Source organism: Salmo salar, chromosome ssa09, assembly GCF_905237065.1.
Source record: "Salmo salar chromosome ssa09, Ssal_v3.1, whole genome shotgun sequence".
In the NCBI taxonomy this organism is placed as follows: domain Eukaryota; kingdom Metazoa; phylum Chordata; class Actinopteri; order Salmoniformes; family Salmonidae; genus Salmo; species Salmo salar.
In genome coordinates this window covers 38,862,017-38,889,885 of record NC_059450.1, presented here as the reverse complement: position 1 = coordinate 38,889,885, position 27,869 = coordinate 38,862,017, and the positions used below count along the sequence as shown (strand labels likewise).

Genomic DNA, 27,869 nt, shown 5'->3' with positions numbered 1-27,869 from the left:
TGGGAGTTCTTCCTGGCCACTGTGCTTCTGCATTGCTTTCTCTTCGGGGTCTAGACCGGTCTCTGTCAAGCACTTTGTGACAACTGTTGATGTAAAAAGGGCTTTATAAAATATGTTTGATTGAATTTGATTGACATACAAATGTCACACACAAAATGTTTTCTCATTGTTATTTATTCTTTGTTGACAAGTGCTGATTACTATATTACATTCACCTGCATTTTAAAATGGAGACTTTAAAATCTAAAAACAGCAAAAATGACAGACTGAGGGGAATGCACCCTTCACAAGACAGACAGACATTTTCAAACCATTATTGATTGCCCGATGACACTTAGAAAACACTTTTCCTCCAAATCTATCCTCAACCTTTATTTTTTGTCCTTAGGTTTCAAAATTAATCTAATCAATATATCCCCTTGAATTTAGGCTATCAATTGCTTTAAAAAAAAGTCAATCAAGGTTTGAGAAAAAGGACAAAGTTGAGTAGGCTACTAAATCGATTATTCATCCATAAAGACGTTAGCTGCCTGTTTACAAAATGTACTGTAGGTAAAAACAACTTTCTCTTTGCAATCCAGTCACCATCACAAGTCAGTCAATATAATTTTTTTTATATTTTTTAAACCATTAATACTCAATACTAAACTTCATTAAAAAGTTTGCAATGATAGAGGGGAAATCATAAATATAAGGTCTCTTTTATATCCTTACAAAATATGAACCCTCCATTTCTGAACCATTTGGTTGCTTCCCAATTGGCGCCCTATTCCCAACATTATAAAGGAATAGGGTACTATTTGGGACGTAGACTTTGAACTTTTTGAGAATCATGTGACACACACACACACACACACACACACACACACACACACACACACACACACACACACACACACACACACACACAAGGGCCTGGATCCAATCCACCGACCACTTACAAACGGAGCCATGAAATTGTATTGTTAATTTACAGGCATTAATTTTTCCTTAAATAAAGCACATAGTTAATGCTTAAAATATGTGTAAGACATAAAACAAAGACCCTTATCGTATTAACCAAAGTCATTACAAGAGCATTCAGTTCAGAGGGTTAAAATATTCCAGGCAGGTCTTCAGTGGAAAAGGACATACAGAATCAGAAAATCTGGGGATTTTTTGTTTGTTACAAAAGTAATTGGTCTGTCCACTCCAACAAAAACGTTAAAAAAAATACCCTGTTCTTAAAAAAAAAAAAAGATTTGTAAATAGATTTTTTTATATTAAAATATATGACTTAAAATATATTACTTTCTTTAACTAGTCAGACATTTAAAAAAAAAAAGAGATCTGATCTTTAAGTTTTCATGAGGTGACTTTGGCATGTTACCATGGAAATGATTTCTATAAAATATACCGGTACTCAGCAACTATCTTTAGTTTTAGTCAGATCATTAAAAAATATGATTGATACATTTAGATTTTATAATTGCAATCACCATGCATACCCATATTATGTGCCTTTGCTTTATATGTAGTAAACTGTACCTCTACCTCCCTATCGACCTGTATATACCAGGAGCCTATACTTTTTGAATGGTTTGTTGATAGTACAGCATTTAGCGTTTAAATACACATTTTTGCGTAATGTCTTTTAGAGATATAAACTCTTTTGCAATAAAACCATATAATGTTGGATATAATGTTGGATATGCTTAAGCAACGTACATAAAGCTTAGATAGAGAATTAATTTCTAAATATAGCTTAAAGACAATATTTACAAAGCAAAAGAATTATACATTTTACTCCCTTCTTTCTCTGAGTCTTTTAACGGTACATCACGGCTAAAAGTTACGTTGCTATCCACAAACAAGCATCCACGTATGAAAAATAATGCGTCATGAGACAGAATATCTTTAAGTCGAGGTTTTAGGAGGCAATAAAGGTTCACGGTGTCGGTAAAACTTCACCAATGACTGAAATGGGAAAGATCTTAGTAGCCTTGCCACAGATCTGTTAGTACTGTATTGACAACTCCTATGGCTCCTGTCATTAAACAATACAAACAGATCTGGGACCAGGCTACTCTACTGTCATTAAACAATACAAACAGATCTGGGACCAGGCTACTCTACTGTCATTAAACAATACAAACAGATCTGGGAGCAGGCTACTCTACTGTCATTAAACAATACAAACAGATCTGGGACCAGGCTACTCAGCTTGCTCCTCGAAGGGCACTATTTATCCATTTATCTGTGAAGTGCTTTAACTTTTCAACACCATGTTAGAGTACGAAGGCTGTACACTACTTGTATAGTGTACACTACATGTACAGTGTACACTACATGTATAGTGTACAGTATACACACAGTAGAGCTGTCATTCAAGTCCTTTGCCCAGTAAGTGTTAGTATTTAGAAAAGCTAAGTGCAATCATTGTGACATATTTTTTATAATCAAAATAATAATTTCAAATATCTATTCTCTGGTTATATATCTGTAAGACTGTTTCTAGTACTGTCAATATATAAATGATTGATTGCAACCTTTAAAATCGATATAAATCAGTATATTTGTACTCCCCCACCTACACGAAAACCCCATTGAACTCCCTTCTTCACCTTTTAAAACATCATAACTTAAACTCCACAACAAGGAGTGGCAGTCTTTAACATAACAACAGTGTTATTACGTTCTACAAAAATAGCAACATTCATTTTTTTCTTTCTTTAAAAAAATCTAAACTATCTTTACAAAAATATAGAACAATAACATGTCCAAGTGCAAAGTATTGGCAAGATTCAACATGTCTCAAGTCTGAAAGGTGCAGATTTGATTTGAACTGTTCAAAACAAAACTACTACTGTGAATTGCCTGAAACAAACCAGTATTTCTCAGATGGAACAGATTAAACAAGACTATGATCGTCTAGCGTAAATGCTTTGCCTCCCCACTGAAAACCATGGGTTGGGTTTAGTATGGCCACTGTGCATTTACCCTGGTAACCATGGTTCGGGTCAATTCCACTTCAATTTAATCAATTCAGGAAATAAACTGACTTTGCAATTCCACTTTTTTTTCTGTGAGAAAATTTGAATCGGAATTCAAATCAGTTTACTTCCTGAATTGAAATCGAATTGACCCCAACCCTACTGGTAACTACTTCTTGACAATGGTAGATTACTTGATGCTGACTTGTTCCTTGGTGCAACAATAAAGATTTGAAACAAATAATTTCTAACATTCGTTTTATCGTACCACTAGACACGAGACACAGAGTTTCGAAGGGCCAATGCAATCGTCATGGCAGAAGGCCCCACACCCTTTACACATGATCATAGCTTTGAGTCGGCAGTAGCATTTAGACTGAACGTCCTCTACACCAGATCTCTCCATACACCCCTGCTCTGGAGACCCCTCCCCCTGGTTTATGTGGTCCAAAGTGTGACCGGCAGGTATGGTAGTGACGGTCACTGAGAAAGACATGACACTGCCGGTGCCACTGCCGCTGTCCCCACCACTACCTGACACAGGGAGGGAGGTGCTGGAAGCGGTACCTGAAACAGCAGCACTGTGGTTCAGACTCAGAGTGTGAGGTACAGACATGCTGATGGTGCCACTGTAGCAGGACCCCACCATGGATTCCTGATTATTGATTGGAGGTCTCTGGGTTTGAAAGGCAGACGGATGCTGGTGAGTACTGGGGTGACTGGGGTCCATGGTCCCCACGTGGGGAGATACAGATACCCGATATGGCTCAGAATGACCACCCTGTTTACTATTGCAAAGTTCCAGGTGCCTCCTGTGCTGTGATTGGGTGAAAAGGTTGGTTTCTTTGGCTCTTGCAGAAGTGCCACTGTCTCTCTCTGTACTGGCTAAACTGTTGTCCTTCCGTTCCGGTAGACAGCCCTCCACTGATGGAGACTCAGACTTTATCCTGGAACAGCGCTGAAAGCCCAGAGCTTCACCCATTTTTGTGATTGAGAAGCCCTGCTGTTCCATCTTGACTCCTCCAGCTGAGTTACAATGAGAATGAGGTTTATTCTCCACTGACTCCTCCCCTTCATTAGCCAGCTCCTCTCCCTCTGTGTGTTCTCTCTTCAGATTGGCCAGAGGGGTCAGTGAGGTGTTGGCGGTAGCCAATGGGTGGGAGCGTTTACTGCTCTCTGAGCCTCGTCCGTACGTGGAAACATTGAGGAGGTAGTGCCCTGACATGGCAGGCCTGGACATCCTCTTCCTTCCAAGGAACCCCGCGGAGAACCGGTGACGATCCCCACACTCCTCCTGGTGCCCTAGATTGCAGGCTCCAAACTGGGCACGCTGAGCCTCGCCTGAGACCCCATACGGCTGGTTCTGGTGCTGCTGGGTGGCCCTCTGCATCAGAGCCCTGAGGATCTGCTCCTGGGTGTCTTTGTTAGGTGTTTCCCTTTGATGGTGCTGGAGCTCTGCCAACTTACCTGCTCTTGTTCCAGGTATGGCGGAGGGGGAGCGGCCTATGGATCCTTGCAGTTTGGATCTACTGTTGTCCTCCACACCACCAGAGTGTAGGTACTGACTCTGGCTTCCACCACTGGCTGTCCCGGCTGTGCTGTGGGACTTTATCTTCCATTTGTCATCATGGGAGGGTTTGGCTTGGGCCACCTGGACCTCTGCCTTGGCCAGCGGCTTGGGGAGGATCTGTTCCAGAGGGACCTCTTTCCCCTGGAGGAGAGATGTGACCAGGGGGTTGTTGGCTGGGATGAAGTGGCTAGCCCTGGCTGCCATGGAGCCTCCAGGTACATACTGGCTCTTCACACCACACACAGATGAAGTGAGGCTAAAGGTTGACTGGGGACCTGATGGGTGTGATGTATGTTGAGTGTTCCCATGTTGAGGCCCCATCAGAAAACCTGGGCTCATGTTACCAGCAGAGTAGCCTCTCTGTCGGTCATCAGTGAGAGACGCTCTGCTGGTGTTGGAGCCTCTTTGAGACAGGCTAAGGTCAAAGGGCACAGAGGAGCCTGATTGGACATAATGGGAGTGGGCTAGTGTGGTGACTGCATTGGGTGATTGACAGGTAGATTGACCAATGGTGCTGCTTGCTGGCAGCTTGGTGGTTGACTGAGATTGGGTGGAGCTTTGGGTGGAGGAGGAGGGTCTAGAGTGGAGGGTCTGGGCTAAAGCTCTATGGTTTCCTTGCTCTCCACTGCCTCCTCCTGGTCCTGGGCCTGGTACTGCACCTTTAGAGAAGGAGCTCGCTGCAGCTGCTGCTGCACGTTGGGTCCGGGCTAGCTGGGCTTTAGCCTTGATGTCAGCCAGAGTGCGAGCACCAATGCGTCCGGGGCTAGGACCAGGACTGGGACTGGGACTGGGACTGAGGGAGACAGGGAGAGGGGTCCTGGGGGACACCTGGGTTGGAGATGCAAGGACTGGGACTGATAGGATTCGCGACACAGTAATCTGAAAAACAAAGTGAACAAGACATTTCAAAAAATATGTGTGGGCCTTCCTGGTGTTAGTAGACACATTTGGTCTAAATGTACCTGACGCTTTTATTCACCACAAATACATTCCAATATACAATATTAAATAGTTACCTGAAGCGGAGGCACTCTCTGTGCTGTTGTTAATGTGGCTGCTGGAGAGGTTACCACAGATACTGCTGGTGGAGTGATGCGGGCCCTCTTCTCTGGAGTCAGCTCTACTTCCTGTTCACTGGACGAGGACTTCCTTTTCAACAGCTCCGGGGATGGGGTGGTGGGTACAGGGGAGGATACAGGGGAGGATACAGGGGAGGATACAGGGGAGGATACAGAGGTGACTGACACAGGGGCTGAGGCTCCTCTCTCTGGTGTAGCGTCAACATCTTCCCTCCTCTCCCCACTATGCTTGTCTACGCCCAGAGGCTCTGGAAGGTCGATTGGCAGTGATGAACTGAGCTTCATCTGGGGGCAGACCTCTGGATGACTCTCCTGGGCAGGGGACGGGGGGATCTCAGGGGACGGGGGGATCTCAGGGGACGGGGGGATCTCAGGGGACGGGGGGAGCTCAGGGGACGGAGGGATCTCAGGGTACTGGGGGATCTCAGGGGACGGGGGGATCTCAGGGGACGGGGGGATCTCAGGGGACGGTGGGATCTCAGGGGATGGTGCGATCTCAGGAGATGGTGGGATCTCAGGGGATGGTGGGATCTCAAGGGACGGGGGGATCTCAGGGCACGGGGGGATCTCAGGAGACGGGGGGATCTCAGGGTACTGGGGGGTGTCTGGCTGGGCTTCTTTCAAATCCTGCTCCTCATCTTCCTCCTGCTTCTCTCCAAGTGGAGTAACCGTTGAGGTTGAACCCACCACATCATGTCTCCGCACAACAGCTGCCTCCACTGCCACTATAGGTAGGGATAAACCTCTGCTACGAGTCCTGTGTCTGGGGTACTCAACCTCCAGTGTCTTCTGAACGATCTTTACTGGCAGCACCGGTAGTACAACGGGTGGGACTGCTACTGGTTCGTCTTGAACAGGCTCTGGCCTTGACTTGGTAGGTTCTATGGGTTTACATGTCGGGTTTATGGGCAGTGATGATGATCGGAGCCTCCTCTCTGAAGAGCGAGTCTGGCAGCTGTTCGCAGGGATCTTGGCGTCTTGCAGTGCTTGGCCAGCAGGACGTGGCTGTGTTGGAGGAGACGACTGGGCTTTGGTGGCTGAGAGCTCCAGACTGAGCCCAGACTCAAGCAGCTCTTTTGATTCCTCTAAGCTGAGTCCAGAGCTGGATAGAAAGAGAGGGAGGGAAACAGAGAATGAGAGAGAGAGCAAGAGATCAGCCAACTGCATAAAGAAAGGACAAATCAAGAATGTTTAAAGTATATAAATTACAAGCAGCAAGTTTGGTCTCTGAGAAATAAAGCTTGATATAACAATAATTGCCTTATATTTTAAAGATTCCAGCCCTGAAATAAATGACTTACTTTTCACCATAGTAGTTCTCAAAGAAGCTCTCCTTCCAATGCTCCACCTTCTTCCCCTTCTCAATCTCCTGACGCATTCTCAGCTGCAACTCAGGAGTGAACTCACCTGGGTGGTTTGGAAAATATAAAAAGGTTTACGAGACATTTAAAAAAAAAAACTGTTACTGGAAATACGAAATAGCAATTTTAATGAAAACTTTAAAAGTTGAGTATTAACACATTTTATCCATGTTCTATTTTGAGACATACACAATCGCCTGGTCCAAGATCTGTTTGTGCGGTCTTGCCAATGGTCATTATCAAGCCAAAGACCACCAAGCAAGACAGCACAAACAGATCTCGGACCAGGTTAGAAGCACTGACCTTCCGCCAGTCGTTCCTTCCAGGACTGAGCTGCTGATGTGAAAAACTCATTGTTCAAGGCAGAACTGGTTACCTTCAACAGACCATCCATACAGGCCTAGAGATACAGACAGAAACGCATTATGTACATCATCATCATGACAAACTGCAGCATCATCATCATCACTATCATCATCATCATTATCACTAATCATCATCATTATCACTAATCATCATCACTATCATCATTATCACTAATCATCATCACTATCATCATTATCACTAATCATCATCACTATCATCATCATCACTAATCATCATCACTATCATCATTATCACTAATCATCATCACTATCATCATCATCACTAATCATCATCACTATCATCATTATCACTAATCATCATCACTATCATCATTATCACTAATCATCATCACTATCATCATCATCACTAATCATCATCACTATCATCATCATTATCATCATTATCACTAATCATCATCGCTATCATCATTATCACTAATCATCATCACCATCATCATCATCACCGTCATCATCGTCATCACCATCATCATTATCACTATCATCACCACCATCATTATCACTATAATCATCACTATCATCATCACCATCATCATCATTATCACTATCATCATCACCACTATCATCATCACACTATAATCATCATCATCACTATCATAATCATCATCATCACCACCATCATCACTATAATCATCATCATCACTAGCATCATCATCACTATCATAATCACTATCATCATCATCATCATCCCTATAATCACCATCATCACTATAATCACCATCATCACTATCGTCATCATCACATCACTATCATCATCATCATCATCACTATAATCACCATCATCACTATAATCACCATCATCACTATCGTCATCATCACATCACTATCATCATCATCATCATCACTATAATCACCATCATCACTATAATCACCATCATCACTATCGTCATCATCACATCACTATCATCATCATCACCATCATCACTGTAATCACCATCATCACCCTCATCATCACTATAATCACCATCATCATCACTATCGTCATCATCATCAGTACATAAAGAGAGACTCACTATGCGATTATGTCCTGCAAATACCTGGGGTGTATTCATTAGTCGGATCCTGCTGCAAAACGCTTTGCAACGGAAATCATTTACCGTTTACCCCAGGAACCAAACAGACCAAATGGAATGAAACGGGGAGGAACCTACCCGAAATTGTCTACCATAAACTTTAGTTTTCTTTGCAAAACATTTTCCATTTGGAGTAAACGGTTTCCGTTGCAAAACGTTTCGCAACAGACCAAACGTTTTGCAACGGAATCCGAATAATGAATACAGGAATTATACAGGTGGACGATTATAGGAATTAATCGCATGTTGAGTCTCTTGGTTTTAAACCTCTCTGTCGCTAGAGACAGATGATATCTAGTATGATATCTAGTATCTAATGATATCTAGTATGGCCCCACCTGTTGGTCGACCTCAGGCAGTAGCGTCAGTAGCCTCTCTTGGCACTCTGTGGGCAGGACAGAGAAGGTGTGTTTGTTGATCAGGGCACGCAGGTTGGTGTTAACCAGGATAGAGTCTGGTGTCTCAACGTCTATCTCTGCACACTTGGTATGCTTCAGTTGCCCTGGAGACAACAACACAATAGAAGAGTAAAATCATACAAAACAACAAGAGAGGATACAGAGACTTGGTACTATATTGAGCCTGGTCCCAGATCTGTTTGTGCTGTAGACAAATCCTATGGTTGTTGCTATGATTGACGTGTCAATAACCATAGGAGTTGGCAAGACAGCACAAACAGATCTGGGACCAGTCCAACAGACTGGCATGTATACGCCTGCTATATGTAAATAACAAAGATGAGCTGGATGAGTCTACTACTGACGTGCACTGAGTCGACTGGACCTCTGGGACATCTTCCTGGTACCAGCAGCAGGACAGGAGTCTGTTGGTCAGACAGAGAGAGAGAGGGAGAGGAACACGATTTGATTTAAACACAATTTAGCCACACAAGTAGATACACTGCATTTAAAATGTTCCCCCCTTTTTTAGAACTTGGATAAGAAAGCCATAACCACACTGCTTTATATAAGGGTAGAGACTGGACTTGAGATGACCACTGATCATCATCGACAGTGATTGTTTGTGTTTCCTGTAGGCTTCTACTAAGGATGTATATCAACAACGTAGTGTACTGGATATGTGGAAGTCTGCCACCTACCGGTCTTAGTGGCAATGGTGTCAGTCTTAAGCAGTAGTCTAGGGCTGGAGGTTATGGGCATGCCCCCTTGTCTCCGCTGGTTCCTCTGCTGCTGCTGCTTCAGGGCCTGGGGGACAGAGAAGAGGAAGAAGGAAAATCATAGATGAATGTCAGCTCCTTTCTTAGACTCTACGTGGCATAATTAAGCATTAAGGCCCAAGGGGGTGTGGTATATGGCCAATATACCACAGCTAAGGACTGTTCTTAGGCAAGACACAACGCGGATACAGTCCTTAGCTGTGGTATATTGGCCATATACCACAAACCCCCAAGGTGCCTGTATTATAAACTGGTTACTAACATAATTAGAGCAGTAAAAAGAAATGTTTTGTCATACCCGTGGTATACGGTCTGATATAGCACGGTTTTCAGCCAATCAGCATTCAGGGCTCGAACCACCCAGTTTATAACTGACATTTTGAACCAAATGTGTAATGTATATCATGTGATGTGTTCTAAACTCAGCAAAAAAATAAACGTCCTCTCACTGTCAACTGCGTTTATTTTCAGCAAACTTAACAATGAGCAGTATTGCTGGTGGCATTGTCATGCTGGAGGGTCATGTCAGGATGAGCCTGCAGGAAGGGTACCACATGAGGGAGAAGGATGTCTTCCCTGTAACGCACAGCGTTGAGATTGCCTGCAATGACAACAAGCTCAGTCCGATGATGCTGTGACACACCGCCCCAGACCATGACGGACCCTCCACCTCCGATCCCGCTCCAGAGCACAGGCCGCGGCGTAACGCTCATTCCTTCGATGATAAACACGAATCCGACCATCACCCCTGGTGAGATAAAGCCGCGACTCGTCAGTGAAGAGCACTTTTTGCCAGTCCTGTCTGGTCCAGCGACGGTGGGTTTGTGCCCATAGGCGACGTTGTTGCCAGTGATGTCTGGTGAGGACCCGTCTTACAACAGGCCTACAAGCCTCTCAGTCCAGCCTCTCTCAGCCTATTGCGGACAATAGGAGCACTGATAGAGGGATTGTGCGTTCCTGGTGTAACTCAGGCAGTTGTTGTTGCCATCCAGTACCTGTCCCGCAGGTGTGATGTTCGGATGTACCGATCCTGTGCAGGTGTTGTTACACGTGGTCTGCCACTGCGAGGACGATCAGCTGTCCGTCCTGTCTCCCTGTAGCACTGTCTTAGGCGTCTCACAGTACGGACATTGCAATTTATTGCCCTGGCCACATCAGCAGTCCTCATGCCTCCTTGCAGCATGCCTATGGCACGTTCACGCAGATGAGCAGGGACCCTGGGCATCTTTCTTTTGGTGTTTTTCAGAGTCAGTAGAAAGGCCTCTTTAGTGTCCTAAGTTTTCATAACTGTGACCTTAATTGCCTACGACTAATTTACGATAGTGAAAGCTGTTAGTGTCTTAACGACCGTTCCACAGGTGCATGTTCATTAATTGTTTATGGTTCATTGAACAAGCATGGGAAACAGGGTTTAAACCCTTTACAATGAAGGTCTTAAAGTTATTTGGATTTTTACGAATTATCTTTGAAAGACAGGGTCCTGAAAAAGGGACGTTTCTTTTGTTGCTGAGTTTAGAATCATCACCACTTTCACTATCGTAAATTAGTCGTACTGTCTAACAGGTAAATTATTTAAAAAAATTCCACAATGAAATAAGTTGCATTAGCCTACATTTACACGAGACCAAATCATTCACTATTCTTCATTCTTTCTATTTTTACAGTATTTTTTTTTCTTCTTTTTTCTTAATTTAACTAGGCAAGTCAGTTAAGAACAAATTCTTATTTTCAATGACGGCCTAGGAACAGTGGGTTAACTGCCTTGTTCAGGGGCAGAACGACAGATTTTTACCTTGTCAGCTCGGGGATTTGATCTTGCAACCAACGCTCTAACCACTAGGCTACCTGCCGCCCCAGTATATAACAGTTACAGATGGAAAATAAACCCAATGTCTACTCTGTGTGCCTCACCTTGGAGCCAAATCTTCATCTGACTAGGGTTTCTTTTTGCCTAATAAACCATAAAACTGTTCTTACGCACACAGCTGAAAATTCCACAGCATTGCAGATGGAACTCATTACGATCTGCAATCAACTGAAATCTAATTATGCAGAGCACAAAAGGCTAATGGTGCGACCAAAATGGCACCCAATATAGTGCGCTACTTTTGACCAGGGCCAGCAGGGCTCTGGTAAAAAGTTGTGCCCTATATAGGGAATAGGTTGCCATTTCAGATGCAAGCTAAGGAAGACCAATGGGAAGGTTTGTGAGGAAATTAATACAACTCAGCAAAAGGCGTTTATTTTCCCCTCTCACCCACACCCCATTGTGTTTTTAAAATAACTTACACAATATGTTTTTGTAACAAAGAAGCAGTTAAATTTAACAAGCACCGTGAACGTCATGTCTGCATTTATTCTACAAAACTGGTATTTTATTCTACAAAACTGGTATTTTATTCTATAAAACTGGTATTTTATTCTACAAAACTGGTATTTTATTCTACAAAACTGGTATTTTATTCTATAAAACGGGTGTCTTTAGCCACATTTCAGAAATTAGAGCTATATTAGTACAGGGAGCATCACTGAGACACTGATAGGCACTCAGGAGGCAACAGGTCAGCAGCAGTACCTTATTTAACCTTTATTAGGTTAGTCTTGTTGAGAAAACATCTCTTTTACATCTCTATTAACCAGTGAAATTGAGACCAAAGACGATGGAGCATCAGCACAATAGCCTACTGTACCTGTTTGAGGGCCTTCTTGCAGTGTTTCTGTGAGGGAGAGATGAGCTTGCTGCTGGGGACAGAGGGAGATGAACAGCGTGGCTGAGGAGACAACGGATCAGGCGGCAGCTTGGAGGGCCCTGGGAAGGAAACACAACATAGCACAACTTAGATAGACAGTCAACAACACATTATTAGGCTTAGAAACATCAACCCCCAATGTTCACATCCAAAAAGCTGATAACATCAACATGAAATTGATGTTATTTTAGTGTTTCAGTTCATCTTTAAGATGGATACACCAAAGCAGATATGTTTTTTTGAAATCATACACTATCAAATCTGTTGCATCTAGTTAATTCATTAATCAAAAGATTGATGAAAACATACACAACAGATTTGCCTTTTTAAATGAAGAATTGTCTTTTCAACCACCAAAAAACCCACCTGCTAGTAGCAAGATCACTTAAAACAACAGCTATTTCCTGTTTTTTTTACAAGGCTTGCATGTTCATTTCTCACTCACCGTAGCTGTAACCCTTTGACTTGTGTTTCTGTGGTTCTTTTGATAGCATTTGCTCTGATGGATTTTTTTTTGCAATGGTATTAAAAACAATAACAATAGAAAACAGAAACAGAAAACAAGATGTCCTTGTGTTCAGAAGATAAGCTATTACTTTGTTTCAACGGTTCCTTAACTCATTCATATGTGTACATGAGGAAGTGTGGCTCAAACGTAATAAAAAAAAAAAACTATTTCCTGTTATAACAGGAAAGCAATAATGACAGAAATGGCCAAAACTTAAAGTGTTACTAAGATAGGAAACAGTCTGATGTATGTACAGTATTTATCACAAGATGTAAAGCTGCAAACTCAATAGTGAAAATAGAAACCCCACAATAACTTCATGTTTGGGTGGGCCCGGCACCAAGTTATAAAGAGTAACGGTCTGCACCCAAATGTGCATCAGCACCCATTTCAGTCAATTTTAAGTAGTGCAATTATATAGCCTAACCATCATGGAAAAAGGTGAAGCTGAAATACAGGCAACTGCCAAAATAATGGAAACACTTGAGTAAACGACAGATACAAAGTATACTGCTCAAAAAAATAAAGGGAACACTTAAACAACACAATGTAACTCCAAGTCAATCACACTTCTGTGAAATAAAACTGTCCACTTAGGAAGCAACACTGATTGACAATAAATGTCACATGCTGTTGTGCAAATGGAATAGACAACAGGTGGAAATTATAGGCAATTAGCAAGACACCCCCAATAAAGGAGTGGTTCAGCAGGTGGTGACCACAGACCACTTCTCAGTTCCTATGCTTCCTGGCTGATGTTTTGGTCACTTTTGAATGCTGGCGGTGCTTTCACTCTAGTGGTAGCATGAGACGGAGTCTACAACCCACACAAGTGGCTCAGGTAGTGCAGCTCATCCAGGATGGTACATCAATGCGAGCTGTGGCAAGAAGGTTTGCTGTGTCTGTCAGCGTAGTGTCCAGAGCATGGAGGCGCTACCAGGAGACAGGCCAGTACATCAGGAGACGTGGAGGAGGCCGTAGGAGGGCAACAACCCAGCAGCAGGACCGCTACCTCCGCCTTTGTGCAAGGAGGAGCAGGAGGAGCACTGCCAGAGCCCTGCAAAATGACCTCCAGCAGGCCACAAATGTACATGTGCCTGCTCAAACGGTCAGAAACAGACTCCATGAGGGTGGTATGAGGGCCCGACATCCACAGGTGGGGGTTGTGCTTACAGCCCAACACCGTGCAGGACGTTTGGCATTTGCCAGAGAACACCAAGATTGGCAAATTCGCCACTGGCGCCCTGTGCTCTTCACAGATGAAAGCAGGTTCATACTGAGCACGTGACAGACGTGACAGAGTCTGGAGACGCCGTGGAGAACGTTCTGCTGCCTGCAACATCCTCCAGCATGACCGGTTTGGCGGTGGGTCAGTCATGGTGTGGGGTGGCATTTCTTTGGGGGGCCGCACAGCCCTCCATGTGCTCGCCAGCGGTAGCCTGACTGCCAGTAGGTACCGAGATGAGATCCTCAGACCCCTTGTGAGACCATATGCTGGTGCGGTTGGCCCTGGGTTCCTCCTAATGCAAGACAATTCTAGACCTCATGTGGCTGGAGTGTGTCAGCAGTTCCTGCAAGAGGAAGGCATTGATGCTATGGACTGGCCCGCCCGTTCCCCAGACCTGAGTCCAATTGAGCACATCTGGGACATCATGTCTCGCTCCATCCACCAAAGCCACGTTGCACCACAGACTGTCCAGGAGTTGTCAGATGCTTTAGTCCAGGTCTGGGAGGAGATCCCTCAGGAGACCATCCGCCACCTCATCAGGAGCATGCCCAGGCGTTGTAGGGAGGTCATACAGGCACGTGGAGGCCACACACACTACTGAGCCTCATTTTGACTTGTTTTAAGGACTATACATCAAAGATGGATCAGCCTGTAGTGTGGTTTTCCACTTTCATTTTGAGTGTGACTCCAAATCCAGACCTCCATGGGTTGATAAATTGGATTTCCATTGATTATTTTTGTGTGATTTTGTTGTCAGCACATTCAACTATGTAAAGAAAAAAGTATTTAAGAAGATTATTTCTTTCATTCAGATCTAGGATGTGTTGTTTAAGTGTTCCCTTTATTTTTTTGAGCATTGTATATTGAAAGCAGATGCTTTCCACACAGGTGTGGTTCCTGAGTTAATTAAGCTATTAACATCCCATCATGCTTAGGGTAATTTATAAAAATGCAGAGGAGACCAAGATTGTCTATTATAATGACAAGATATTCGAGTGACCGCTCTAATAATGTAAATGCATGTCCTCAAAGATGAAAGGCAGGCGGGAGGAGGCGAGATCAGGTGGGACCATTCTAGCCAATGAGAGAGCAGATACGTGTATACACAACAGGCCATAGACAGAGGAATCATCTTTGTATCTGTGCCATTATAGCTATAACAGTTGAGGATGACTGGTTGTTCTTTAAAAGTAATTTCCTCACCATCTTAAATAAGCATGCCCCTTTCAAAAAATGTAGCACTAAGAACAGATATAGCCCTTGGTTCACTCCAGACCTGTCTGCCCTCGACCAGCACAAACACATCCTGTGGCGTACTGCACTAGCATCAAATAGTCCCTGCGATATGCAACTTTTCAGAGAAGTCAGGAAGAAATACACACAGTCAGTTAGGAAAGCAAAGGCTATCTTTTTCAAACAGAAATTTGCATCCTGTAGCTCTAACTCCAAAAAGTTCTGGGACACTGTAAAGTCCATGGAGAATAAGAGCACCTCCTCCCAGCTGCCCACTGCACCGAGGCTAGGAAAAACTGTAAACTGGATGCAGTCTATAACAGTGCCATCTGTTTTGTCACCAAAGCCCCATATACCACCCACTACTGCAACCTGTATGCTCTCGTCACCAGACCCACTGGCTCTAGGTCATCTATAACTCTTTGCTAGGTAAAGCTCCGCCTTATCTCAGCTCACTGGTCACCATAACAACACCCACCCACAGCACTCGCTCCAGCAGGTATATCTCGCTGGTCGTCCCCAAAGCCAACACCCACTTTGGCCGCCTTTCCTTACAGTTCTCTGCTGCCAGTGACTGGAACGAATTGCAAAAATCACTGAATTTGGAGACTTATATCTCCCTCAGTAACTTTAAGCATCAGCTGTTAGAGCAGCTTACCGATCACTGTACCTGTACACAGCCCATCTGTAAATAGACCACCCAACTACCTACCTCATCCCCATATTTTTTTTATTTACTTTTTTGCTCTTTTGCACACCAGTATTTCTACTTGCACATCATCATCTGCACATTTATCACTTCAGTGTTAACCTGTTATGGATAGGGGGCAGTATTTTCACGGCCGGATAAAAAACGTACCCGATTTAATCTGTTTATTACTCCTGCCCAGAAACTAGAATATGCATATAATTGTTTGATTTGGATAGAAAACACCCTAAAGTTTCTAAAACTGTTTGAATGATGTCTGTGAGTATAACAGAACTCATATGGCAGGCCAAAACCTGAGAAGATTCCAAACAGGAAGTGCCCTCTCTGACCATTTCTTGGCCTTCTATACCCTCTTTATTGAAAACAGAGGATCTCTGCTGTAACGTGACACTTTCTAAGGCTCCCATAGGCTCTCAGAAGGCGCCAGAACGTTGAATGATGACTTTGCAGTCCATGGCTGAAAAACAGTAGCGCATTTGGATAGTGGTCGATCTGAGAACAATGAGACGGGCGTGCGCATGCACGTGAAGAGACCATTTTACATTTTCAGTCTTTGAACGAAAACAACGACTCCCGGTCGGAATATTATTGCTATTTTACGAGAAAAATCGCATAAAAATTGATTTTAAACAGCGTTTGACATGCTTCGAAGTACGGTAATGGAATATTTTGAAATATTTTGTCACGATATGCGCCAGCGCGTCACCCTTCGGATAGTGTCTTGAACGCACGAACAAAACGCCGCTATTTGGATATAATTATGGATTATTTGGAACCAAAACAACATTTGTTGTTGAAGTAGAAGTCCTGGGAGTGCATTCTGACGAAGAACAGCAAAGGTAATCCAATTTTTCTTATAGTAAATCTGAGTTTGGTGAGTACCAAACTTGGTGGGTGTCAAAATAGCTAGCCTGTGATGGCCGGGCTATCTACTCAGAATATTGCAAAATGTGCTTTCACCGAAAAGCTATTTTAAAATCGGACACCGCGATTGCATAAAGGAGTTCTGTATCTATAATTCTTAAAATAATTGTTATGTTTTTTGTGAACGTTTATCGTGAGTAATTTAGTAAATTCACCGGAAGTGTTCGGTGGGAATGCTAGTTCTGAACGTCACATGCTAATGTAAAAAGCTGTTTTTTGATATAAATATGAACTTGATTGAACAAAACATGCATGTATTGTATAACATAATGTCCTAGGAGTGTCATCTGATGAAGATCATCAAAGGTTAGTGCTGCATTTAGCTGTGGTTTTGGTTTTTGTGACATTATATGCTAGCTTGAAAAATGGGTGTCTGATTATTTCTGGCTGGGTACTCTCCTGACATAATCTAATGTTTTGCTTTTGTTGTAAAGCCTTTTTGAAATCGGACAGTGTGGTTAGATAAAGGAGAGTCTTGTCTTTAAAATGGTGTAAAATAGTCATATGTTTGAAAAATTGAGGTTTTCGGATTTTCGAGGAGTTTGTATTTCGCGCCACGCCCTATCATTGGATATTGGAGCGGTGTTCCGCTAGCGGAACGTCTAGATGTAAGAAGTTAATTTGCTAAATTGTAATTACTTCGCTACAACGGCCTATTTATTGCCTTACCTCATTACTCCATTTGCACACACTGTATATAGATTTTTCTATTGTGTTATTGGCTGTACTTTTGTTTATCCTATGTGTAACTCTGTGTTGTTTTTTGTCGCACTGCTTTGCTTTATCTTGGCCGGGTCGCAGATGTAATTGAGAACTTGTTCTCAACTGGCCCACCTGGTTAAATAAAGGTGACAGCATGGGCAGCACCATGCTGTCACTTATTCTTCTTCATTGACTGATTGCTCCCAACTCATAGGAATCCCCACCCTAGTTGACTACTTTAAAATGGTGGAAGCCCTCATTGGCAATGCCCATGCTAAAACGGTTTATATCCATGAAGAGTCCTCTATCTATCTCTATGACAACAGGCACAACTCCGATATAAAGCAGTTTTTTTTGTTAAGTTGCTGAAATGCCACGTGCGTCCACTTATATCAATGCATTCGTAACAACCTAACCATTTCAAAACTTCTATTTGACCAAATAAGCATCACGTAGCAAATTAGCATTTTTTTTAAATACCAAATTCGACTCTATCATTGACCTCAATACAAAGACTCCTCATTTCGTGTTCTTCTTTTCGTGGACAGATTTTTGGTGGAGTAAAACCTCTCGCTTCACCTCTTCCTCTCTGGGGCAGGCTATGCCAACATAGGATGACCATGCCCCCATCCACAGGACACGAGTGGTCACAGATTAGTTTGATGAGCATGAAAACGATCTCAGTCACCAGATTCTGGAGCTGTGCCTGAGACAGCGTTTTCCACCACCATCAACAAAACACCTAATTATGGAATTTCTCATGGAAGAATATTGTCGCATCCCTCCAATGGAGTTCCAGGAACTTGTACAGTATAATCTATGCCAAGGTGCATTGAAGCTGTTCTGGCTCATGGTGGCCCAACTGTATGTTGGTGTTTCCTTTATTTTGTCAGTTACCTGTATATCCTCCCTCTCCTCCTCCCCATTGCCTCATTAAAAGGAGAGTGATGTTGTAAATATATTGTGAAGTAGTAGCGTACCTCTCCTCCTCCACCGTCCCCTCCTGCTCTCCTGGTTGTTAGCGTTGTAGTTGTTGTTCTCTGTGCTTCTCTGGGAATCAGACAGATTATCACTACCATCCTCCTCCGACCCCTCCTCAGACAGCTCCTTCACCTCCGACCCCTTCTCAGACAGCTCCTCCGACCCCTCCTCAGACAGCTCCTCTGACCCCTCCTCAGACAGCTCCTCTGACCCCTCCCCAGACAGCTCCTTCACCTCTGACCCCTCCTCAGACAGTTCCTTCACCACGTCCCCAATGTCCTTCTGTTCACAGACACACAACATACACATATACAGTTGAAGTCGGAAGTTTACATAAACGAGTTTTAATGACTCCAACCTAAGTGTTTCAACCACTCCACAAATTTCTTATTAACAAACTATAGTTTTGGCAAGTCGGTTAGGACATCTGCCATTTTGCCACAAATAATTTTTCCAACAATTGTTTACAGACAGATTATTTCACTTATAATTCACTGTATCACAATTCCAGTGGGTCAGAAGTTTACATACACTAAGTTGACTGTGCCTTTAAACAGTTTGGAAAATTTCAGAAAATGATGTCATGGATTAAAAAGCTTCTGATAGGCTAATTGACATCATTTCAGTCAATTGGAGGTGTATCTGTGGATGTATGTGACGACTTCCGCCGAAGTCGGCTCCTCTCCTTGTTCAGGCGGCGTTCGGCGATCGACATCACCGGCTTTCTAGCCATCGCCGCTCCATTTTTCATATATCCATTTGTCTTGTCTTGTTTCCATACACACCTGGTTTTCATTTCCACAATTAAGCTTCTTGTATTTAACCCTCTGTTTCCCATCATGTTTTGTGTGTAATTGTTTCATGTTATGTGGTGTTAGTTTTAGAGGTCGACCGATTATGATTTTTCAACGCCGATACCGTTTATTGGAGGGCCCAAAAAAAGCTGATACCGATTAATCGGCCGAGTTTCTTTTATTTATTTGTAATAATGACAATTACAACAATACTGAATGAACACTTATTTCAACTTAATATAATACATCAATAAAATCAATTTAGCCTCAAATAAATAATGAAACATGTTCAATTTGGTTTAAATAATGCCAAAACAAAGTGTTGGAGAAGAAAGTAAAAGTGCAATATGTGCCATGTAAGAAAGCTAACGTTTAAGTTCCTTGCTCAGAACATGGGAACATATGAAAGCTGGTGGTTCCTTTTAACATGAGTCTTCAATATTCCAAGGTAAGAAGTTTTAGGTTGTAGATATTACAGGAATTATAGGACTATTTCTCTCTATATGATTTGTATTTCATATACCTTTGACTACTGGATGTTCTTATAGGCACCTTAGTATTGCCAGTGTAACAGTATAGCTTCCGTCCCTCTCCTCGCTCCTACCTGGGCTCGAACCAGAAACACATCGACAACAGCCACCCTCGAAGCAGCGTTACCCATGTAGAGCAGGGGAACAACCACTCCCAAGTCTCAGAGGGAGTGACGTTTGAAACGCTATTAGTGCGCACCCGCTAACTAGCTAGCCATTTCACATCGGTTACACTAGCCTAATCTTGGGAGTTGACAGGTTTGAAGTCATTATCAGCGCAATGCATTGCGAAGAGCTGCTGGCAAAACGCACAAAAGTGCTGTTTGAATGAATGCTTACGAGCCTGCTGGTGCCTACCACCGCTCAGTCAGACTGCTCTATCAAATCATAGACTTAATTATAACATAATAACACACAGAAATACGAGCCTTTGGTCATTAATATGGTCGAATCCGGAAACTATCATCTCGAAAACAAAAAGTTTTTGTCTTTCAGTGAAATACAGAACCATTCCGTATTTTATCTAACGGGTGGCATCCCTAAGTCTAAATATTCCTGTTACATTGCACAACCTTCAATGGTATGTAAACTTCTGGCAAATTAGTTCGCAACGAGCCAGGCAATGAACGCAAGAGCAGTGACACAACTTCCCTAGTTATAAGAAATTCTTGTTAGCAGGCAATATTAACTAAATATGCAGGTTTAAAAATATATACTTGTGTATTGATTTTAAAGAAAGGCATTTATGTTTATGGTTAGGTACATTGGTGCAACGACAGTGCTTTTTTCACAAATGCGCTTGTTAAATCATCATCCGTTTGTCGAAGTAGGATGTGATTCGATGAGAAATTAACAGGCACCGCATCGGTTATATGCAACGCAGGACACGTTAGATAAACTAGTAATATCATCAACTATGTGTAGTTAACTAGTGATTATGTTAAGATTGATAGTTTTTTATAAGATAAGTTTAATGCTAGCTAGCAACTTACCTTGGCTTCTTGCTGCCCTCGCATAACAGGTAGTCAGCCTGCCATGCAGTGTAAGGCAGGTGGTTAGAGCGTTGGACTAGTAACCAGAAGGTTACAAAAACGAATCCCCGAATCCCCCCTGAACCCCCGTTCCTAGGCCGTCATTGAAAATAAGAATGTGTTCTTAATCTGAGTTAATCTAGTTAAATAAAGGTGTAAAAAAAATTAAATTACCCAAAAAATAAAAAGCGGCAAATCGGTGGCCAAAAATACTAATTACTGATTGTTATGAAAACTTGAAATCGGCCCGAATTAATCGGCCATTCCGATTAATCGGTCGACCTCTAGTTAGTTTACGCACTTTACTTTTATGTTCCGTTTTTTGAGCGCGTTTGATTTATGTAGTGCTCTGATTTTTTGGAACTATAATGAAAGTGTGCCTGTTCATTATACTCTGCTCTCCTGCACCTGACTTCGCCTCCAATACACCTTTTGACAATGTATTTCAAGGCCTACCTTCAAACTCAGTGCCTCTTTGCTTGACATCATGGGAAAATGAAAAGACATCAGCCAAGACTTCAGAAGAAAAAAATTGTAGACCTCCACAAGTCTGGTTCATCCTTGGGAGCAATTTCCAAACGCCTGAAGGTACCACGTTCATCTGTACAAACAATAGTACGCAAGTATAAACACCATGGGACCACGCAGCCGTCATACCGCTCAGGAAGGAGACGCAGTCTGTCTCTTAGAGATGAACGTACTTTGGTGTGAAAAGTGCAAATCAATCCCAGAACAACAGTAAAGGACCTTGTGAAGATGCTGGAGGAAACCGGTACAAAAGTATCAATATCCACAGTAAAACGAGTCCTATATCGACATAACCTGAAAGGCTGCTCAGCAAGGAAGAAGCCACTGCTCTAAAACCGCCATAAAAAAGCCAGACTACGGTTTGCAACTGCACATGGGGACAAAGATCATACTTTTTGGAGAAATGTCCTTTGGTCTGATGAAACAAAAATAGAACTGTTTGGCCATAATGACCATCGTTATGTTTGGAGGAAAAAGGGGGAGGCTTGCATGCCGAAGAACACCATCCCAACGGTGAAGCACGAGGGTGGCAGCATCATGTTGTGTGGGTGCTTTGCTGCAGGAGGGACTGGTGCACTTCACGAAATAGATGGCATCATGAGGTAGGAAAAGTATGTGGATATATTGAAGCAACATCTTAAGACATCAGTCAGGAAGTAAAGCTTGGTCGCAAATGGCTCTTCCAAATGGACAATAACCCCAAGCATACTTCCAAAGTTGTGGCAAAATGGCTTAAGGACAACAAAGTCAAGGTATTGGAGTGGCCATCACAAAGCCCTGACCTCAATCCTATAGAAAATATGTGGGCAGAACTGATAAAGCGTGTGCGTGCAAGGAGGCCTACAAACCTGACTCAGTTACATCAGCTCTGTCAGGAGGAATGGGCCAAAATTCACCCAACTTATTGTGGGAAGCTTGTGGAAGGCTACCCGAAATGTTTGACCCAAGTTAAACAATTTAAAGGCAATGCTACCAAATACTAATTGAGTGTACGTAAACTTCTGTCCCACTGGGAATGTGATGAAAGAAATAAAAGCTGAAATAAATAATTTTCTCTACTATTATTCTGACATTTAACATTCTTAAAATAAAGTGGTGATCTTAACTGACTTAAGACAGGGAATTTTTACTAGGCTTAAATGTCAGGAATTGTGAAAAACTCAGTTTAAATATATTTGGTGAGGTGTATGTAAACTTCCGACTTCAACTGTATATATACGTGTATATACAGTACACACGCCGATGAGATAGTACAGACCCCCATAACTCAGACTGCTTTGAGTGCCTCCTAACATTCAGAGCAATGATCAATGATTCATGTGAATGTCTAATTGTCTGATAAGCTTGCTGTGTGAGTCATAATGTTACTCTACTTTTCAAATGTCCTTCCAAAGAAAAGCAGTGTCATCATAAATTATTTTAACAACCTCATCATTTTTTACAATGTAGCACTGATTATTAGTAAAAAATGTAAGGCATATCTGAAAACTCTATGTCAATCTCACTTGATTCATAGAAATTACAAACTGACCTTCAGTGTGTAGACCCCCATTCGTCCAGGTACTTTGTAAAAGATCCCTTCTTCACTGCGAGAGTTGGTGTGGAGCATAGCATTAAGACATGCCAGCGGGGAAGTACCACTAGGTAACAGGGAACACAGCCAGTTACACTCAATGAAGCAGACAGCTGACTGGCCACTGGAGGGAGGAGACAGTAATGCCTGATTCACAATAAAGAACCGACTTGAACTGTACTGTGCTCGCTCTGACCTTTTGATTTCACATTGCCCTTTCCAGCATAGTTTCAGCAACTATGGTGGATGCATAGCCAGGCCAAGCTGGCCAACCCAGTACAGTTCGGCTTGGCCTGGCTCGGTTTGGCCTTATAGTGTGAATCAAGCACCAATGTACTGTATTCTGAGTATAACAGCAACTGATTAAATTATTAGGCTGTGTTGGCTGAAATAACAATACCTAACATGCAATAACATGTTCGTAATGCCATGCTGAAACATGGTTGTTAAAAGTTGTAAATAACATTCAATAACATGTTCGTAATGCCATGCTGTAACTTGTTGTTACAAGTTGCAAATAACATGCAATAGGATAAATAAAACAACATTTTAGTGAGTTTGTCAAGGGAGGGGGTTGGGCAAAACTAGCTTTGTCTTACCTTCTGGATGACAAGAGTGAAAACAATTCAACAAAAAAAGAAATTAAATAATTAGAATTATGTGAATGTAATAATTACCAACAAGAAAAGGAAAATAAAAAGAGAAAGAACATGAGCAATCAATCATACAAGTGGAAATGATGCCTGGCTGATCCTCTATTCATAAAACGTCTCCGAGTAGGAATGCTTATCTAGGATCAGGTCCCACCCTGTACATGTAATCTTACTCATTGTGATCTAAAATAACAAAACTGATCCTAGATCAGCACTCGTACTCAAGACACTTTATGAATACGGGGCCCCGATCCTGTGTATCAAAACTGAAGTCCAAACAGAGATGGGGACTAAAGGAAGCTAAAGGAGTCTAAGAAGGGACCTTTTCCTTTGAGAACACACAGAAAACATATGAGAACCGGTTCATTTACCTGATCTCTTTCAGTCTCTCCCTCTGGATCACCTGTAGGATCTCTTTGTGGCTCATGGGTGTGTTCGGGTACTTTTCCAATACCTGAAGAAATACAGTACAAAATCTGTCAATGGATTGCAGTGTAATACATACTTAAAACCACTTGAGGAATGTAAACAACATCTAGCCTAAAGACAACAACATACTTCCACCTGTCCTAGTATTCACATTGCTTACGGTGTTCCTACACATTATCATCAAGCCACGATTCTATAGTTGTACCTAGGAGTATGAAATTGCTCTGACGTATGAGGTCAAATGAAAAACGCTACAGCATGTCCAATGAGCAAGCTTCTACTGAGCTGTTCTATAGTTTCACTGCTGTCATGTCATAGCTCTGACTCTGAATACAAGTACTGATTTAGAATCAGTTTAGCCTATTAGATCACAAGGAATAAGATTAGGCAGACAGGGAGGACCTGATCCTAGATAAGCACTCCTTCGGATACGACCCCTGAGTTTTTAAGTCATTAGTGGTGTGGTTGATTTAGACAAGAAAGTCAACCTCTGGGACTGAGCCTGTCGACAACTCCCGCCCAATGATGTAGCTATGCACTGCATGCCTTTGCCCAGTATCAAGAGAATAGATGTATTGCTGGGAAAAAGACAGAGCTAAATGACCTCATAAAAACATGATTCACTTCCTTTGTGTGTGTATTTGTGTAAGATGAGAAAGACTAAGCACGACCATCACACCACCCAGCACCATCATAGCTGATGTAGCCTAAAATTATAGCCATGACATGTCACAAAGATTTTCATATGAATAGTAGTCCTGTCAGCTACCTAGCTAGTAGCCTGGAAACCAGACGCTGAATTGCATTGAAATGTATGTCAGCAGAAATGAGTGTTTGAATCAGGAAAGTGTCCTCTCATGACCTCTACAAGCCAAAATGTTGAATAAAATGATATTTTAAAAGCACTTTACCGGTTGTCGGTGCAGTTGGTTCTTTTGAGGGGTTGGAATGTGAGAAAAGGAATCCACAGGAAAGTATAAATACATAAAGTTCATGTAATCATACTTTCCTGTGGATTTTGTCTCACATTCCTACCACCAAAAGGACCAACAGCAAGGACACCCGATAAAGTACTTTAAAATATCATTTTATTAAACATTCTGGCTTGTAGAGGTCATGAAAGGAAACTTTAATGGTTCAAACACAAATTTCTGCCCAATGTAGAATTTAATGCAATTCAACGTTGGGTTTCCAGACAACTAGCTAGTAGAAGTAGCTACACTACATGACCAAGAGTATGTGGACACCTGCTCGTTGAACATCTCATTCCAAAATCATGGGCATTAATATGGAGTTGGTCCCCTCTTCACTGCTATAACAGCCTCCACTCTTCTGGGAAGGCTTTCCACTAGATGTTGGAACATTGCTAGGGGACTTGCTTCCAATCAGCCACAAGAGCATTAGTGAGGTTGAGCACTGATGTTGAGCGATTAGGCCTGGCTCACAGTCGGCGTTCCAATTCATCCCAAAGGTGTTCGATGTGGTTGAGGGCAGGGCTCTGTGCAGGCCAGTAAAGTTCTTCCCCACCGATCTGGACAAACCATTTCTGTATGGACTTTGCTTTGTGCACAGCTGAAAAGGGCCTTCCCCAAACGGTTGCCACAAAGTTGGAAGTACAGAATCATCTAGAATGTCATTGTGTGCTGCAGCGATAAGATTTCCCTTCACTGGAAATAAGTGGCCTAGACCGAACCATGAAAAACAGCACCAGACCATTAATCCTCATCCACCAAACTTTACAGTTGGCACTATGCATTGGGGCAGGTAGCGTTCTACTGGCATCTGCAAAACCCAGATGGTGAAGCCTGATTCATCACTCCAGAGAACGCGTTTCCACTGCTTCAGAGTCCAATGGCGACGAGCTTTACACCACTCCAGCTGATGCCTGGCATTGTGAATGGTGATCTTAGGCTCCAGATGAACAGTTCTTGTTCTGACATTGCTTCCAGAGGCAGTTTGGAACTCGTTTGTGAGTGTTGCAACCGAGAAAAGACGATTTTTACACGCAATGTGCTTCAGCACTCGGCGGTCCCGTTCTGTGAGCTTGTCAAATCAAATCAAATTTATTTATATAGCCCTTCGTACATCATCTGATATCTCAAAGTGCTGTACAGAAACCCAGCCTAAAACTCCAAACAGCAAGCAAAGCATGTGAAAGAAGCACGGTGACTAGGAAAAACTCCCTAGGAAAAACTCCCTAGAAAGGCCAAAAACCTAAAAAAGCTTGTGTGGCCTACCACTTCGCGGCTGAGCCGTTGTTGCTACTAGACGTTTCCACTTCACAATAATAGCACATACATTTGACCTGGGCAGCTCTAGCACGGGAGAAATTTGACGAGCTGACTTGTTGGAAAGGTGGCATCCTATGACGGTACCACGTTGAAAGTCACTAAGCTCTTCAGTAAGGCCATTCTACTGCCAATGTTTGTCTATGGAGATTGCATGGCGTTGTGCTCGATTTTATACACCTGTCAGCAACGGGTGTGGTTGAAATAACCGAATCCACTAATTTGAAGGGGTCTCCACATACTTTTGGAAATATAGTGTGTGTCAGTGTGTTTTGCTTGCAATGTAACAGCAATGATTTGCTAATACATGTAGCTATAGCTAAGCCTTTTACTATTACTGAATGGCCAATACAGTGACCAGGTAGCTAAAACACCTTTATAGATTGTTTATAAACACTACCGATGCACTAACGTTAGCTAGCTATAGTTAAGTTGCTAGCTAGCCAACTACTGTAGCTTAGCAAAGCTGGCTACCATGCTAGCTGTCTTTCATTGGTCATTAGCGAACGTTAGAGCTTGTGTCTACCAACATAGATCTCCAGCTTAGCTCTAATCGCCCTAACTTAGACACTTGACAACGGGCATGTTTCAATGTATTTTATTAATTCAGGACAAGCTGTCAAATTGAATTTTAGAGCTAACATAGCTTGCTAAGTGGCTAGCTCTACGCCACCGCAACACTTTGGTGTTTACTTTACAGCGCAAGACAGACGTTATTTTTCTCAATAATACGTAGGTATGCGGTCGAAACAAGAATTATGTCTCTTCACAATTTCCCATCTACAATTGTAAGCTACATGGACACATTGATATAGCTATTTGCTGTAAATGAAGCCACAAGACTATCAAGCATATCTTGATGGACTTCCAGTGCTTATCAAGCCGACAAGAAGGCCTTGCATTGCATAAGCAACATTTCGTCTGCACCAGTGGGTCATGAACTCATAAACACAGTTGTACTAGTGGAAGCGAAGGGAAAACAAGCACAACAAACGTTGAACAGAACGACAGTAAATACCGTTTTAGCAGCTTCTGCCCATGTCCTCCCCTTCTTTTTCTTCTGTCTCTCCCTCATCGCTGCGGTCTTGTACTGATTAGTGTTGAATTTGACAGTGTGCTCCTGTGTTATGTTGCTTTAGTTACCGCGCAAGTCCCACCGCTTCTGCCATATTGGTATTTTACTGTAAGGAGTGTGTCATGTGACCCCGAGAGAGATGTCATTTTACTGTACAAATTGAGCTGTCACTAAACACGGGACTTTTGATAGAATACACATTTGTTTTACATCTTCAAGATGATCTTTGTCATATAAAAATTTATACTGTAATTACTGTGAGAAAATTAGAACATTTTGGGGAGATTGGGTGCTCTGACTAAAATATAATATAATAAA

The 27,869-nt window shown here is 42.6% G+C and overlaps 1 protein-coding gene across 4 annotated transcripts; it reads right to left on the bottom strand.

Moving 5' to 3' along the window:
- Positions 1-156: 156 nt before the first annotated feature.
- LOC106611331 (putative Polycomb group protein ASXL2) lies at positions 157-27,673 on the bottom strand. 4 transcript variants are annotated; one of them, XM_014211435.2, is made up of 13 exons: positions 27,495-27,671; positions 24,131-24,213; positions 23,706-23,708; positions 23,065-23,173; positions 18,650-18,932; positions 12,306-12,424; positions 9,538-9,643; positions 9,202-9,261; positions 8,777-8,940; positions 7,286-7,382; positions 6,923-7,028; positions 5,559-6,723; positions 157-5,421 (listed from the first exon to the last, which is right to left on the bottom strand). In XM_014211435.2, exons 1-13 carry the CDS (start codon positions 27,549-27,551, stop codon positions 3,232-3,234), a joined length of 4,542 nt encoding a protein of 1,513 aa, XP_014066910.2. In that variant the 5' UTR covers positions 27,552-27,671; the 3' UTR covers positions 157-3,231. The 4 variants fall into 4 exon arrangements, with proteins under 4 accessions (XP_014066910.2, XP_014066911.2, XP_014066909.2 ...); XM_014211436.2 differs by lacking the exon at positions 23,706-23,708 and having other exon boundaries at positions 27,495-27,673; XM_014211434.2 differs by lacking the exon at positions 23,706-23,708 and having other exon boundaries at positions 23,065-23,230.
- Positions 27,674-27,869: the final 196 nt, after the last annotated feature.